We start from the raw sequence: 17,301 nt of genomic DNA, 5'->3' as shown, positions 1-17,301 counted from the left end.
AGATGCTGACTTGCACCAGTCTCGAAAGACTTCCCACTTCGACTGGTATACTCTAATGGTAGAAGCTCTCCTCGCTCTTGCAATCGCACTGGCTGCCTCCTTCGAAAAGCATCGAGCTCTTGAGAGTCTTTCGATAGTCTGAAGGAAGTCAGACGAAGAGCGGGGAGGCTTTGATGGACATTCTTTACGTGGGGCTGACGTAACAGATCTACCCTTAGAGGAAGACTTCTTGGAAAGTCTACCAGCCATTGAAGTACCTCGGTGAACCACTCTCTCGCGGGCCAGAGGGTAGCAACCAACGTCAACCTTGTCCCTTCGTGAGGCGAACTTCTGCAGTACCTTGTTGACTATCTTGAATGGTGGGAATGCATATAAGTCCAGAAGAGACCAATCCAGTAGAAACGCGTCTATGTGGATTGCTTCTGTATCTAGGACTGGAGAGCAATAGATTGGTAACCTTTTGGTCAACGAGGAGGCAAAGAGGTCTATGGTGGGTTGACCCCAAGTAGCCCAAAGACTCTTGCCCACGTCCTTGTGGAGGGTCCATTCCGTGGGTATCACCTGACCCCTCCGACTGAGACAGTCTGCCAAGACGTTCAAGTCCCCCTGGATGAATCTCGTCAACAGGGAGATGCCTCGATTTCTTGACCATAAGAGAAGGTCCCTTGCGATCTCGAGCAGCGTGAAGGAGTGTGTGCCTCCTTGCTTGGAGATGTACGCCAAAATTGTGGTGTTGTCTGAGTTGACCTCTACCACTTAGTTTCGAAGAAGCTTTCGAATATCATCAAGGCCAAGTGGACTGCTAACAGCTCCTTGCCGTTAATGTGCATGCTCTTCTGACTTGAGGTCCACAGACCCGAGCATTCCCGACCGTCCAGGGTCGCACCCCAACCCAAATCCGACGCGTCTGAGAACAACACGTGGTTTGGGTTCTTGACTGCTAGGGATAGTCCCTCTCTCAGACTGATATTGCTGTCCCACCATTTCAGGCATGCCTTTACTGGTTCGGAGACTGGGAATGATACCGTCTCTAACGTCTTGTCCTAGTTCCAGTGAGAGGCTAGATGGAACCGGAGAGGCAGAAGGTGTAGTCTCCCTAGTGCGACAAACTGCTCCAGGGATGAGAGAGTCCCTACGAGACTGTTCCAACTCCTGACTGAACAAATGTTTTCTTTTCAGCATTAGTTGGACTTCGAGCAGGGCTTGTTCTATTCGGTGGCAGACGGAAAAGCCCGAAAAAACTGGACTGCGAATCTCCATCCCCAAATATAGTATAATCTGGGATGGGATCAGTTGGGACTTTTAGGTTGACCAAAAGTCCCAACTCCCTGACCAGACTCAACGTCCAATGTAGATCCTGCAGACAGCGAAGACTGGACGATGCTCTGAGAAGCCAGTCGTCCAAGTACAGGGAGGCTCGGATCCCCGATAGATGGAGGGATTTTGCCACATTCCTCATGAGCCTCGTAAACACGAGAGGAGCAGGACTGAGGCCAAAGCACAGGGCTCGAAACTGGTACCCCACATTCCTGTAAACAAACCTCAGAAACGGTTGGGAATCCGGGTGTATAGGAATGTGGAAGTATGCCTCCTGAAGGTCGAGAGAGACCATCCAGTCGCCTTCCATTAATGCTGTCAAGACAGCCTGGTAGACTTCATCGTGAAGTTTGTCTTGACAATGAACACATTGAGCGCACTTGCCTCTTACGTACTCCTGCAGTGAACATGGCTGCCAGATCATTGGAGCCATCCCTGAGGGACTTGTTCCTGCAGAGAACGTGGCTGTCAGATCATTGGAGCCATCCCTGAAAGCCTTGTTTATGCATGACATAATTGTACAGCAAAACTTCAAACGCTCGAAAAAAACTCCTAACAGGAGATGGTCTAGCTCTGAAGTCGACCATAAAATCTTGGAGCGTCTCATGGCCAGGCGCCAGGGAGAGTCTATGAGGTTTGAGAAGTCTATCTGGGCAGAGGCAGGAACTCCCAAGCCGAGAACTTCTCTCGTGTCATATCAGACTCTCTGTCAGGCAGTAACGTAATTTTAAAGTAAAATTTTGTTGTTTTGCCTTTTTGCACTGATGGCTTTCATTTTTATTTTGTTTACAATTTTGTAAAGCTAAATTAAGTATTTTGCTGTTGGTTTTACATTAGTACATATATTTTGGTTAAATGTAGTGTTTAATTTGCTTTGGTTTAAATGTAATGTTTAATTTGCTTTGGTTGAAAAAGCTTAAGTTTTGTGGCGCCATCTATTGAGTGCATTTTGAAGTGCGGCCTTCCTCAGTATTTTTACTTCCTTGGCAAATTTTTAACTCATTTATTTTTCTTTGTGGTGACTGGGAGTGTTGTAAGGAGAGGTGACTTGTGACTCTCCTAAAGTATTCTCGAGAGTCGAGTTCAAGGCCGTTGAAGACTCTGGAGCTGCTGATATGCTTTTGTGGATTATATATACAATTTGTCATTAAGCTGCTTCTTAATGTGGAAGGCAGTTTACCTGTGAAGCTACGTGCGAGAACAAGACTTGCAACTGTGATTCAAGTGATCTACTGCTTAACCTGGACCTTGGCAGTTTTGTGTAGAGCAGGGCTCGAGAGCCTTTTTCATCTTGGATGGATATATCTACTGTATCAGCACCAGAGTGGTCTTGTTGGAGCAAGTAGGGAGGCTTCTCTCAGGTAAGAGGAACATCCCCTGTATTTTGTCGAGCCATAGACTGAAAGTGCATATCCACCAACGGTTGTGAAGGGCTGTTCTACTGATGAGAGTGACGACTTGTGACCATATTTTTGAGCAGCAGATGGACTCATATATATCAGTACCGGTCTGTGTCATAGGACCAATATATTTGTGCATTTAACTATTGTCAAAGCTGATGAAGGTTTAATGAGAGTGTTGTAAGATTATGTACTTTAATATTAAGGTTTAGATTGTGATATAGGTATGATTATTGTTTCTTTTTGTATGTTCTTCCACTTCTTTCCTTTCTGTTTAGTAATAGGTTAGCGTGGTGGGTAAAGGCTTTTGGGTACCTTAACATTAAAAATTTGATTTCCTCACTATGAGTAGGGTTTAGTTTTAGCATTAGGTGACTCATTGAGTTAATCGATGGCATATTGTAAATAATCAATTTATTACTTTTTGTGGGCCATCAGTGTTAGTACCTGTATTGTTGTAATAAATATTGTGAAATTTTTGCCCTTGTGTCTTTCTGGTTTGCCTCGTTCCTACTGATTTGAGTTTTTGTCACTGGATTTGTGAATAAGATAAAAGAACCCGTTATGGCTTCCTTCTAGAGGGAGTTCGTAACATATTTTGGCGACCGTGACAGGATCCAGGACAAACTCAATCGGTGGTGCGAGTTACCAGACTGTGCTCTGGGTGAGATTTTTCAGTATTTATTTTTGTTGTGCTTCACCACCTTCCTTCTTTTCCTTTTCATTATGTCTGATGTAGAGTTTAACCCAGCCGAATTTTTGGCTTCGGAGAATTGTATTAGGTATTTGAGTGCTCTAACTAAAGGAAATTTGAAAGCTTGTGCTAGGTCGTTAGGCATTTCTTTGACAAATAGGGAATTGAAAATGGATGTATATAATTGGGTAAAAAATAAGCTGTGTGAACTTAAACGAACTGCTGATGAATTAACTAGTGAAAGCATGAGTGAGTCTGATGTAGAAGGGGCTCCGGGATTGAGTCTTTTTCAGGATCCGTCTCAATGTGGACTGATTTTTGAAGGGTATGGCAGTCTGCCTGATGGTAAAAGTCAGACTGAGGGGGTTCCTCGCACTGATAATGTGTCTCCAGCTGTTCCTACTCGTTCGGTCAAAGGAGAAAATAAGCCACTAGTTAAGGATTTCCAGAACATGTTAGAACTAAAGAAGTTAGAGTTCGAGGAGTTTGAGAGAATCAGAGCTCATGAGAGAACGATGCTTAGCATGCAGTTAGAGCTGGCCAAGATCCAGCAAGGTAAGAAGTGTGAGAGTACCCGCATCCATGAAGATATTGGGGAAAAGTTTAGCTTTGGGGATGCTCTAAAACTTGTACCTTGTTTTACTGAGGAGAATGTGCCTGAATTCTTTAAGGCTTTCGAAAGGGTTGCTTCTAGGTTGTCTGGGCCTAGGGAGGTCTGGACAGTGTTGATTCAATGTCGCTTACTGGGCAAGGCTCAGAAGGTTTATAATGCAATAGAGGAGCAAGTATCTCGGGATTATGAGAAAGTGAAAGCTTTGATATTAAAAGCATATGATTTGGTTCCTGAGGCCTACAGGCAGAGGTTTAGGAATTTTAACAAAACCCCGAACATGACTTATGTAGAGTTTGCTCGTGTAAAGCAGGAGCATTTTGATGATTGGCTCAAGAGTCGCCAAGTAACTACTTTGGCGGCTTTGAAAGAGTTGATATTGATTGAAGATTTTAAAAAATCGTGTGCTAAAGATTTAAGAGTTCATTTAGAAGACTTGAAAGTGACTTCTTTTCCCAGAATTGCTCAGTTGAGTGATGAATATATATTGACCCATAAGGTTGGTACTGAGAACGTCAGGGGTAATTTCCCTGTGGTCAAGGGTAACTGGGAGAGTAAAAAGAAAGTGTTTGTTAACCAAAATAATTCTAATTTCCAGGCTTACCAAAATAATTCTAATTTCCAGGCTTACTCTAACTCTAAAGCAAATTCCAATTTTCAGGTCAAAAATCAACCAAACAGTAATCCTAGTGGTAATTTTGTAGATAGGAATTCTGCAAAAACTAATAATGCTCATCCTAGTCGTACTATAACAAGTGGTGTGGGAAGTAGAACCTGTTACTGGTGTAATAAGACAGGACATGTCCAAGCTAATTGTTTTGCTCGTCAGAGGTATTTACAGAGGCAGACTACTTCTCCTATTGCTGTGGTGAATAATGTTAAGACTTCTCAACAATCTGTAGAGAATGAAGAAAATGGTAGCAAACGTAATAAAGAGAATGATTCCCCCATGTGACTGTCATTTAATAAGTATATTTGGCCAGGTAAGCTGAGATTTGAGAAGGAAGTTATAAATATAAAATTTTTGAGGGATACAGGTGCTGCTCGATCTTTATTGTTAAGAAGTAGGTTACCTCTTAACGTGAAGATCGCTAACTATATTATTTTAAGTGGTTTTCCGGACACTGTTGTGTCGGCTCCTGTGGTTGAAGGAGAGATTGACATATTGGGTGTCGTAAAGAATATTAATCTGGCCATTGTTGATAAACTACCTATACCTGGGATAGATGGTATCCTAGGAAATGACTTGTGTAATGTGGAGGGACAAGAATTGTTTCCCATTTTAACTTTAAATAAATTACCCATTGCTGTAACTACTCGCTCCCAGAGGAAAGGGCGTAACCTCTTGATGGACGGAGAGGATTTACATTTAGACCCTGTTCAAGTAGATGTAGCAGTAGGAAGGCTCGAGTCAGTAGGAAGTAGTGGTAGTAGTAAGGTAGTTAGAGCATGGAATAGGGCTGATTTTATAAAAGCTCAGCATGATGAATTTGATGTGGAAATAACTGAGGGGGATGATATTTCTAAGCCATGTTTTGTATCGGAGAGAGGATTATTGTGTAGATTAAGCCGTTCTGCTTTTATGGAATCCTCAGAGAATCATAAGCAGATTTTGGTACCAAAACAATTCAGAGACGAATTGCTGCAGTTAGCTCATGAGGATTCTTTCTCGGGACACTTTGGGGTAACAAAAACTTTTAAGAGATTAACCAAGCTTTTTTGGTGGCCTAATATGAAAAGGGGTATTAAGCAGTTCTTGCGAACTTGTGAAACGTGCCAGGTCATGGGTAAACCTAATCAGGTATTGCGAAAAGCTCCATTAAAACCCATCCCTGTAATTGGTGAACCATTTTCTGAGATTGTCATTGATGTTGTTGGTCCTTTACCTAGAACTCAATCGGGATATATGTACTTATTAACTGTGATGGATAGGGCTTCTCGGTTCCCAGAGGCTTTCCCTCTTAGGAAAGTAACGTCAAAAGCTGTCTGGGAAAAGTTAGTAGAATATTTTTGTCGTTATGGGTTACCTTGTACCATTCAATCAGATTGTGGTACTAACTTTACTTCCAAGTACTTTAAGGACAGGTGTGCTGAACTGGCCATTCAGCACATCACCAGTGTCCCATACCATCCTGAAAGTCAAGGGGTTGTGGAAAGGTTCCACCAAACCTTAAAAAGTATAATTGGCAAGTACTGTTATGAAAGGGAGAGTAGTTGGGATAAGGAACTACCTTATGCGTTATTTGCAATAAGAACTCACCCAAATGAATCGACTGGTGTTTCTCCTTTCAGATTGGTGTATGGTCATGAGGTTCGAGGTCTTTTAGAAGTGTTATTTGAAGTGTTGATTGGGGGACGAAAACAAATTCAAAATCTTAATATATTTTTATCTAATTTGAAAAATAAATTGAGTGGTGCCTGGAAGTTTGCCAAAGGTAATCTGGAAGCTTCCCAGGCTAGTATGAAAGCATTCCATGATCGTAAGGCCGTTAGTCGTTCTTTCGAATCTGGAGATCTGGTTCTGGTTTTAGATATGGACCCTGATAGTTTTCTGAAACCCAGATTTAAAGGTCCATGGAAGGTAATAAGAAAGGTGTCTGACTTTAACTACGAATTAGATTCTCCAGGTTCTACTAGGAAGAGTAGAATTTTTCACATTAATAGGTTAAAGAAATATGAAGGTAGAAATCTAAGTCCATTAAATATTGTTTATGAAATGCCATGTCCTCTAGCTACTGTATTTTATGATAACGTTGATGACCATGTACCTGTAGAGAATTTAAGAACCAAGTTTGAGATTTTTAATAAGGCAAATGTTTTGTTGGAACATCTGGATGAAGTCCAGAAGAAAGATTTGTTATGTTTGATAACAGCTTTTCCAGAAGTGTTTAGAGAGGCTCCAGGGCTTACTTCATGGCTTGAACATGATGTTGAGGTTGGTAATGCTCTTCCAGTAAAGCAAGCTCCTTACCGCCTGAACCCAGAAAAAGCCAAAGTAGTCGAGAAGGAGGTACAGTATATGCTGGACCACAATCTTATTCAACCCAGTTCAAGTCCTTGGAGTTCTCCTATTGTTCTGGTAAAGAAACCTGATGGTAATTATAGAATGTGTGTTGACTACCGTAGGGTTAATCAGGTAACAAAGAGTGACAGTTTCCCTCTTCCCCGGATTGACGATTTAATAGACCGAATAGGTAATGCCAAATTTGTAACGAAATTAGACTTATTGAAGGGTTATTGGCAGGTGCCATTGTCTCACAGGGCCCGTGAGATTTCGGCATTTGTCACCCCCAATGGGTTATATGAGTGTAAGGTGATGCCTTTTGGTTTGAAAAACGCAGCCTGTACGTTCCAGCGCCTTATGAATAGAGTGATATGCGGGCTGGAGGGTACCGAAATATATATTGACGACTTGGTGGTATATAGTCAGGACTGGAAAACCCATGTTGAAAGGTTAAGAAAACTCTTTCAGGTTTTACGAAAGGCTGGTTTGGTTGTAAACATCGATAAGTGTGAGTTTGGTAAGGCTGTAGTGACGTATCTGGGTCATGAGGTTGGTTTGGGGAAGGTTGCTCCTAAACATGCTAATATTGAGGTTATAGCCAACCTTCCTCAGCCGCGTAATGTCCGTGATGTCCGCAAAGTTCTTGGCATGTTAGGGTATTACAGGAGGTTCCTGAAGAATTTTGCTGACATCGCCCAGCCTTTAACTAATCTATTGAAAAAGAACACTAAGTTTTTGTGGAGTACAGAATGTGAAAAAGCATTTTCTAATTTGAAATCTGTATTAGTCTCGGAACCAATTCTTAGCTCTCCCAATTTTAATAAACCTTTTATTTTGGCGGTGGATGCCAGTGACGTGGGTGTTGGAGGAGTTCTGTTTCAGAGAGATGATGAGGGGGAAATGCACCCTGTATCTTATTTCAGTAAAAAGTTACTCCCGGCTGAAAGAAGGTATTCCACCATAGAGAAGGAAGCTTTGGCTCTGGTGAAGAGCGTAACCCATTTTTCTATTTACTTATCTAGTTCTCTCCAGGTTGAAGTGTTGACGGACCATAACCCGTTGGTATTTATAAATAAGATGAAGGGAGCGAATCAAAGAATTCTGCGATGGGCACTTCTCCTTCAGGAATATAACCTGGTCTTTCAGCATATAAAAGGAGTGGACAACAAGATCCCCGATGCACTTTCTAGGATGTGAAGTGTGGGCTGCTGTGCCGTTCCTCATTTTTTTTTTAATTTTCTTTTCAGATGATGTAGAGGCTATTAATGTATTCTAAGGTTGTTGTTTTTTTTTTGTGCAATCCCGGAGTTCCCTGTTTTTTTTTTTTTGGTGGGGGTGTCCAGTTAGGTTAAGTAGTCTTAGTGTAAGTGTTTTGGTTGGTCATGTTTACTTTCTTTTTTTCGTATTAAGGTTAAAAAAAAAAAAAAATATTTTTCCTGTTTAGTCAAATTATTTTTTTTTTCGTTGAAGGAGGAAGGTGTCAGGCAGTAACGTAATTTTAAAGTAAAATTTTGTTGTTTTGCCTTTTTGCACTGATGGCTTTCATTTTTATTTTGTTTACAATTTTGTAAAGCTAAATTAAGTATTTTGCTGTTGGTTTTACATTAGTACATATATTTTGGTTAAATGTAGTGTTTAATTTGCTTTGGTTTAAATGTAATGTTTAATTTGCTTTGGTTGAAAAAGCTTAAGTTTTGTGGCGCCATCTATTGAGTGCATTTTGAAGTGCGGCCTTCCTCAGTATTTTTACTTCCTTGGCAAATTTTTAACTCATTTATTTTTCTTTGTGGTGACTGGGAGTGTTGTAAGGAGAGGTGACTTGTGACTCTCCTAAAGTATTCTCGAGAGTCGAGTTCAAGGCCGTTGAAGACTCTGGAGCTGCTGATATGCTTTTGTGGATTATATATACAATTTGTCATTAAGCTGCTTCTTAATGTGGAAGGCAGTTTACCTGTGAAGCTACGTGCGAGAACAAGACTTGCAACTGTGATTCAAGTGATCTACTGCTTAACCTGGACCTTGGCAGTTTTGTGTAGAGCAGGGCTCGAGAGCCTTTTTCATCTTGGATGGATATATCTACTGTATCAGCACCAGAGTGGTCTTGTTGGAGCAAGTAGGGAGGCTTCTCTCAGGTAAGAGGAACATCCCCTGTATTTTGTCGAGCCATAGACTGAAAGTGCATATCCACCAACGGTTGTGAAGGGCTGTTCTACTGATGAGAGTGACGACTTGTGACCATATTTTTGAGCAGCAGATGGACTCATATATATCAGTACCGGTCTGTGTCATAGGACCAATATATTTGTGCATTTAACTATTGTCAAAGCTGATGAAGGTTTAATGAGAGTGTTGTAAGATTATGTACTTTAATATTAAGGTTTAGATTGTGATATAGGTATGATTATTGTTTCTTTTTGTATGTTCTTCCACTTCTTTCCTTTCTGTTTAGTAATAGGTTAGCGTGGTGGGTAAAGGCTTTTGGGTACCTTAACATTAAAAATTTGATTTCCTCACTATGAGTAGGGTTTAGTTTTAGCATTAGGTGACTCATTGAGTTAATCGATGGCATATTGTAAATAATCAATTTATTACTTTTTGTGGGCCATCAGTGTTAGTACCTGTATTGTTGTAATAAATAATGTGAAATTTTTGCCCTTGTGTCTTTCTGGTTTGCCTCGTTCCTACTGATTTGAGTTTTTGTCACTGGATTTGTGAATAAGATAAAAGAACCCGTTATGGCTTCCTTCTAGAGGGAGTTCGTAACACTCTCGCTCTATAAGCCAGCTTAAAAGTAGGGAAAGCAAAGGCTGTCTCCCCCAAACTCCTCCTGGTGATAAACCAGTCGCCTAGCAAACGTAAAGCTCTCTTAGAAGAGCGAGAGAGCACTAGCTTATAAAACAACGGCTTCGAAGTAGCTAGGCCTAGTGTAAACTCTGACGTTTAGGCGAACGAGGAGCAGCAGTTACAAAAAGATCCGGACAAAGATCCTTAAAAATCAGCATGATTTATTTAAAGTCCATAGAGGGCTAAGCAGCTTTAGGCTCCTCTCCGTCTGACAGAGTCCTCAAGGGAATATCAGTAGGAGGGGGAACAGCAACTTCCTCATCTGAAGGAACCTTGTCCGACAATAGCCGAGTCTCAAGCAAGGGAGAGACCTGCCGTGGTGGCAATGCTTTACAAGCAGAGTCCACACGCACTGGTGCATTAGTAGCGGACCAGGACGCAACGTCATGTAACTGCTTAACAGTCTGTGAACTGTCAACAACAACAGGTGCGGGAGGACGCTCGGCGTCCACTCGAGACTGTTTTGACTGCCTAGTCTGAGCAGTCAAAACAACTCTAGACTGCGGTAGTTGACGCTCAGCGTCAAAACAAGTCAACTCCGCTGGTTGGCGAACGTCCTGAACGTCAACAGGAGCATTAGGAAGCGGCCTAACGTCCAAATGCGGCTGAAAGTCAACCCGTGACCGCATCGAGTGAGGCTCTACATATCGTGACTGACGTGACTTAGCTACGCCAACGTCAACAGGACGCACAAAGGTTCGTTTGAGCGGCTGAAGGCCAGGATCTCGATGAGATAAACGGCTAGGATCAACGTGAACCTTATCGGCAGAATAGTCTTCCATAAGAGAGGCAAGCTTATTCTGCATGTCTTGCCGTACAACCCATTTAGGATCAACGGGAATGGTTGCGGTAAGAGACGAGGGTAACGTCTGTGACTGCAAAACTTTGCCTACAAAAAGACTCTCGGAGCCTGTGTTACGCTTTTGTTTAGGCGGCGAGCAGTCTTCCGATGACTGCATAGGGTCAGAGCTGTCCTAATAGTTAAAACCAGGACGCTGGACCTGTCCTGAAAGGACTGACTTTCGCTTAAAGGGCCTCGAAACCTTGTTCCACGGTTTCTTATGCGAAAAGCCTTCGGATGACGAGGAGAAAAACGTCTCTCTCGTCTTATGGTAGGGGCGATCTTGGTGAGATACGCCTGATACCATAGAGGGAACGTCTGTTCGCTGATCAAGGCCTCTCGAACCCATAAGTCGTACGACATTACTTCTCCCCTGGGCTTGGGAGCTTGCAAGGTCTCGGACTAGGCGAACGACAGGCACGAACAGACGAACCCTCGGTCGCAACACTGATAACACTTTGCGCAATATCACTTTATCACTACGATTTTCTGTTTTGCACTTATTTCACTGAAATCGAATTTTTTAACAATTCACATTAGGCATGAATAAAACTGATTTCTACCTGAAGCACGCAATTCTACCCTCATCAAAAGGTTATAATTGCGAAATCAGTCGTATAATGTAAGCACATTAATACAAGCAAAAAACAGAAAACATATTATAAGATAAAAAGATCAGTGGCTGGGAAGGAGACTAAACACTAGTTCATTCAAAACTACGTTTTCAATCTCTCACCGTACAGTGCCTTGGGACGAGAATAAAAACTAAAAACGTTTTATCCTTTCTCCCCGTACAGAGACTAGGGACGAGAGTAAAAAGCTGACTCGAGAACAACGTTACTCGCTTGGGACGAGAATAAAGATCGGAACGTTCTCTCTCCTCTCTCTCTCTCCGTCTCTATCTCTCTCTCTCTCTCTCTCTTGATTTCGCACCGAAGAGAAGAGCCCACTTACCTTTCGTCAATAAACAGGTTATTTGACCAAAGGAAAAAACTGAAAGGTTTTTCAATTAAAAAGTTCCTTTAAAATAGTATTTAAAACATTTAAGCTTTGAAAGAAGAATGAACAAAACGTCAGAATCGATTTACTCTTTCTGCAAAGTGAAACCGTGATACTCTCTCTCTCTATCGTAACGATAGAGCGCAAACTGCGTAGCATAAATAAACTAAACGTTAGTTCATCTTTGAAACAGTACGAAGACTATTCAAAAAAAATCTTTCATAAAATATCTACTAAAAAAATATTCATTTAATAAGTTTTAAATCATTTGCTCTGTAAAAGTTATTTACGATTGAAAGGGCTCAACGTTGTTTAACTTCGGTTTCCAAGTTAGGACCGCCTACTCTCAGGAAAGGTCGCATATAAACAAATCATAAAAATTTATCTTGATGTTTATTATAAATGGAAAGCTAATCGAAGAGGCCTAATAAAGGCGGTTGAGATATAAAATAGATAGAGTAAAATCTATAATTAATTTATAACGTGATAAGATAATTGCTAAAAGCCTAAAACACACTTCCGTACTAAGGGAAGGGTCGGCCATTTAAAAGTCAAAGAAAGTCCAAAAAAAAAAAAAAAAATCCAGTCATCAAAAATTAAATCTATCCAAAAACGAGTTCAAGATTTAAGTTGAAGATAAAACACCTGCACTGCGAAAGCTCAAACCAAAAGGAAGTACTTCACCAAATATGTTGAGAAAACTCCAGGTTATACAGCGAGTATTGATACGTCTTGTTGTTAAGGCCGACAGAGAAAAAATTGGGTCTGTTTACATGTATATTCGGTATCTGGCCGATAGTTGGCGCTGGTGGGCACACCCGCAACCTTCATAGCGATCGCTCGCAAGTTTTTGTGTGTGTTTTCTGTCGAGCCGCTGGAGCAGCAGCTATTATATATTCACCGGCTAAGTTAAATATTTAAAATCAGCAATTCTGTTTTACGATATAACAAAAAATCACCATCGGGAGCCATAATCTGGAATGTGTGAAGCAAACATGTCTATAATAATTGCATAAGAAGATAAAAGTGAAAAGTCTGCGACAGGAGGGTGGGCAAGGCTTCTCACATATTGGCACCACCTGTCATTAACTACTTTGCCAACAAATTCAACGCTCCTTCCAGCTTACACTGAGGACATTCCCAATTTTAAAGGATGAAAAGTTTTATACAGTACTCATAGTATCAAATTAAACACTACAAGTATAAGAATGTCTACAGTTACTGTGCTATACAAGAGTAAAGAAAAAAACTGATGCAAAATTAAGATTAAATTTGTGTTTGATATAACCCTAACTTATTTTGAAACAAGCTCAGAATTTTTTCCACACGAGTGTTATGTTTACCAGGATACAATAATTTTAATGCAATCTTATAAATTCACCACAATCACTGGAAAAATGCAATAAGAAATAACTCACACTACAAATTTTTTGTGGCTGAAGTGGCAGACCTGTTAGTGGCATTATATCCTCCACACGAGAAATAAAATCATCTTCCAGGGTACATTCCTCCTCTAATTCACACGCATTCTGTCAGAAATATAGCAATAATATCAATTATAGATTAAAGCAAGTCAGAAATATAGTACAGTAGTAATAACAATTATTATTATTACGAGCTAAGCTACAGCCCTAGTTGAAAAAGCAGGATGCTATAAGGCCAATGGTTCCAATAGAGAATAGCCCAGCGAGGAAAGGAAATTAACTATAAATGAGATGTAAACAATAGAAATGATAAAATATTGATTAAAATATGTCAGAAATATAGTAATAATAACAATCACTGATTAAAGTAACTAAATACTGTACATAGCATAGCACCAATAATAATAACATGCCTAGAAATTATAAGGATAATGACAAAACAGAAAATATATGGTCTCTGTTCCCAAATACAATACTGTACAGTGTATTTGTGACATACTGTATTCACTGCCATAGCTACAAAATGGTAAATGGACTGCACTGTATTCTAGTCTTATAAAAATGATATTTTGATTATAAAATAAATTTTTGAATATACTTACCCGGTGAATATATAATAGCTGACGTCTCCGACGGCTCGACAGAATTCAAAAACTCGCGAGCGATCGCCATGAAGGTAGCGGGTGTGCCCACCAGCGCCAACTATCGGCCAGATACCGCATATACATGTAAACAGCTCCAGTTCTTCTCATCCCGCTGTGTCTCTATCGGGGAGGAAGGGGGGGGGCCTTTAATTTATATATTCACCGGGTAAGTATATTCAAAAATTTATTTTATAATCAAAATATCATTTTTAAATATTAAACTTAGCCGGTGAATATATAATAGCTGATTCACACCTATGGTGGTGGGTAGAGACCAGTATTAATACAGTTTACGGCATATATGCTTAGAGTTTTTGACAGTTATATCATAACAAAACCCAAATAAATATAGGTACCTGGTAAGGAAGCTGACTCTAACGATTACTCTGCCTTGTTAGTCCGCTTTCCTCACGAAGCCCAGCCATCCTCTTAGGATGCTGAAAGACTCCCAGGAGCTGAAGTATCTAGGGCGACAACCCATACAACAGGACCTCATCAAAACCCTTAATCTGGGCGCTCTCAAGAAATGACATTTGACCACCCGCCAAATCAAAAAGGATGCGAAAGGCTTCTTAGCCTTCCGTACAACCCAATTAAAAACATTTCAAGAGAAGATTAAAAGGATATTTGGAATTAAGGGAATGTAGTGGTAGAACCCTTACCCACTACTGCACTCGCTGCAACGAATGGACCCAGTGTGTAGCAGTCCTCATAAAGAGTCTGGACATCTTTTAAGTAAAATGATGCGAATACCGACTTGCTTCTCCAAACGGTCGCGTCCATAATACTTTGCAGAGATCTGTTTTGCTTAAAGGCCACAGAAGTTGCTATAGCTCTTACTTCGTGCGTCTTAACCTTAAGCAAGCAACGATCTTTTTCACTCAAGTGAGAATGAGCCTCTCGGATTAAAAATCTAATAAAATATGACAAAGCAATCTTTGACATAGGCAATGAAGGCTTCTTAATTGAGCACCACAAAGCCTTAGATCCACCTCGTAAGGATTTAGTCCGAGCTAAATAAAACTTCAGAGCTCTAACTGGACACAGCACTCTTTCAAGCTCGTTGCCTACGATCTCTGACAGGCAAGGTATATCAAATGACTTAGGCCAAGGACGAGAAGGCAGTTCATTTTTAGCCAAGAAAACCAAGCTGAAGTGAACATGTGGCTTTATTTGTAGAAAAGCCGATGTTCCTACTGAAGGCATGGATCTCACTGACCCTTTTAGCCGAAGCCAAGCACACTAAGAAAAGCGTCTTGAGGGTGAGATCCTTCAGGGAGGCTGAATGCAATGGCTCACACCTGTCGGACATTAGGAACCTTAGGACCACGTCTAAGTTCCATCCATGAGTTGCCATACGACGCTCCTTAGAGGTCTCGAAGGACTTAAGGAGATCTTGGAGATCTTGATTATTGGACAGATCTAAGCCTCTATGTCTGAACACAGACGCCAACATGCTCCTGTAGCCCTTAATAGTGGGCGCTGAGAGGGAGCGAACATTTCTCAGATGTAGGAGAAAGTCTGCAATTTGGGCTACAGAGGTACTGGAAGAGGAAATGGATGATGACTTGCACCAGTCTCTAAAGACTTCCCACTTCGACTGATAGACCTTGATGGTAGATGCTCTCCTAGCTCTCGCAATCGTTCTGGCTGCCTCCTTCAAAAATCCTCTAGCTCTTGAGAGTCTTTCGATAGTCTGAAGGCAGTCAGACGAAGCGCGGGGAGGCTTTGATGAAGACTCCTTACGTGGCTGCCGTAAGAGATCCATCCTTAAAGGTAGACTCCTTGGAACGTCTACCAGCCATTGAAGTACCTCTGTTACTCACTCTCTCGCGGGCCAGAGTGGAGCAACCAATGTCAACCTGGTCCCTTCGTGAGAGGTGAACTTCTGCAGCACCTTGTCTAGGATCTTGAAAGGTGGAAAGGCATAAACGTCCAGGTGAGACCAGTCCAGCAGGAAAGCGTCTATGTGAGCTGCCTCTGGATCTGGAACTGGAAAGCAGTAAGTCAAGAGCCTCTTTGTCAGAGAGAGTAGCAAAAAGATCTATGGTGGGTAGACCCCATGTCATCCATAGCCTCTCGCACACAGTCTTATGCAACGTCCACTCCATGGAGAAGACTTGTCCTCTTCTGCTGAGGCCGTCCGCCAAGACATTCATTTCTGCACAAATCTCGCCAAAGGAGAGATGTTACTGCCTTAAAAGGAGTTCCTTCTGATCCGTGGATCAAAGAACCGAGCCTTCCAGACTGTCCAGTGGAGCTCCCTAACCCAAATCCACTGCATCTGAAAACAACACATAGTTTGGGTTCTTGATCGCAAGAGAAAGACCTACTCGAAGTCTGATGTTGCTGTCCCACCAAGTCAGACATGTCTAGACTGAGTTGGAGATTGGGAAAGAGATACTCACTAAGCCCTTCTCCTTGTTCCAATGTTTAGGTGAAATAGGAAAGGGCATAGGTTGAGTCTCCCCAGAGAGTGAACTACTCCAGCGATGAAAGAGTTCCCACGAGGCTAGTTCAAACTCTTACAGAGCAACTGTTTTTCTCTTGCAAGTGAAGGACTTTAACAGAGCTTGTTCCATTCTTGCGAGAGACGAAAAGGGTCGAAAAATCAGACACTGTATCTCCATTCCCAAAAAAAAATAGTCTGGGATGGGATACTGTAAGTTACGACTTCTCTACGTTCACTATGAGACCTAGCTCCTTGGTTAGGTCTAATGTCCATTAGAGGCTCTCCAGACAGCGATATAATGACGAACGCCCTGATTAGCCAGTCGTCAAAATAAAGGGAGGCTCTGAATCCTCAAAAAATGTAGAAAAATTGCTACATTTTGCAATGGCCTTGTAAAAACAAGAGGAGCAGGAATGAGGTCGGAGTACTGTGTTCGACAGTGGTACATTACTTTCCCGTCCACAAACCTCAGATGTAGTTGAAAGTTTGGATGAATCGGGATGTGGAAGAATGCATCCTGAAGGTCGAGAGAGACCATCCAGTCGCCTTCCATTAATGCTGTCAAGACAGCTAGGTAGACTTCATCGTGAAGTTTGTCTTGACAATGAACACCTTGAGCGCACTTGCATCTTACGTACTCCTCCAGTGAATGTGGCTGCCAGATCATTGGAGCCATCCCTGATAGTCTTGTTCCTGCAGAGAACGTGGCTGTCAGATCATTGGAGCCATCCCTGATAGCCTTGTTTATGCATGACATAATTGTACAGCAAAACTTCAAACGCTCGAAAAACTCCTAACAGGAGATGGTCTAGCTCTGAAGCCGACCATAAAATCTTGGAGCGTCTCATGGCCAGGCGCCAGGGAGAGTCTATGAGGCTTGTGAAGTTTATCTGGGCAGAGGCAGGAACTCCCAAGCCGAGAACTTCTCCTGTGTCATACCAGACGCTCGCTCTATAAGCCAGTTTAAAAGGAGGGAAAGCAAAGGCTGTCTCCCCCAAACTCCTCCTGGTGATCAACCAGTCGCCTAGCAAACGTAAAGCTCTCTTAGAAGAGCGAGAGAGCACTAGCTAAG

The 17,301-nt window shown here is 41.7% G+C and overlaps 1 protein-coding gene across 2 annotated transcripts in view; it reads right to left on the bottom strand.

Moving 5' to 3' along the window:
• The window catches only part of LOC137632991 (protein FAM114A2), a 71,935-nt gene that overhangs the window by 13,153 nt on the left and 41,481 nt on the right, over positions 1 to 17,301 (bottom strand). For both annotated transcript variants that reach the window (XM_068365146.1, XM_068365147.1), the window contains one exon: positions 13,128 to 13,238. In XM_068365146.1, the coding sequence (XP_068221247.1) occupies positions 13,128 to 13,238 (111 nt within the window). The remainder of the gene's footprint in view (positions 1 to 13,127; positions 13,239 to 17,301) is intronic.

Source organism: Palaemon carinicauda, chromosome 42 (assembly GCF_036898095.1).
Source record: "Palaemon carinicauda isolate YSFRI2023 chromosome 42, ASM3689809v2, whole genome shotgun sequence".
NCBI classification, from domain to species: domain Eukaryota; kingdom Metazoa; phylum Arthropoda; class Malacostraca; order Decapoda; family Palaemonidae; genus Palaemon; species Palaemon carinicauda.
Note: the sequence above shows the minus strand (reverse complement) of the source record. Positions and strands in the feature narration are given on the sequence as shown.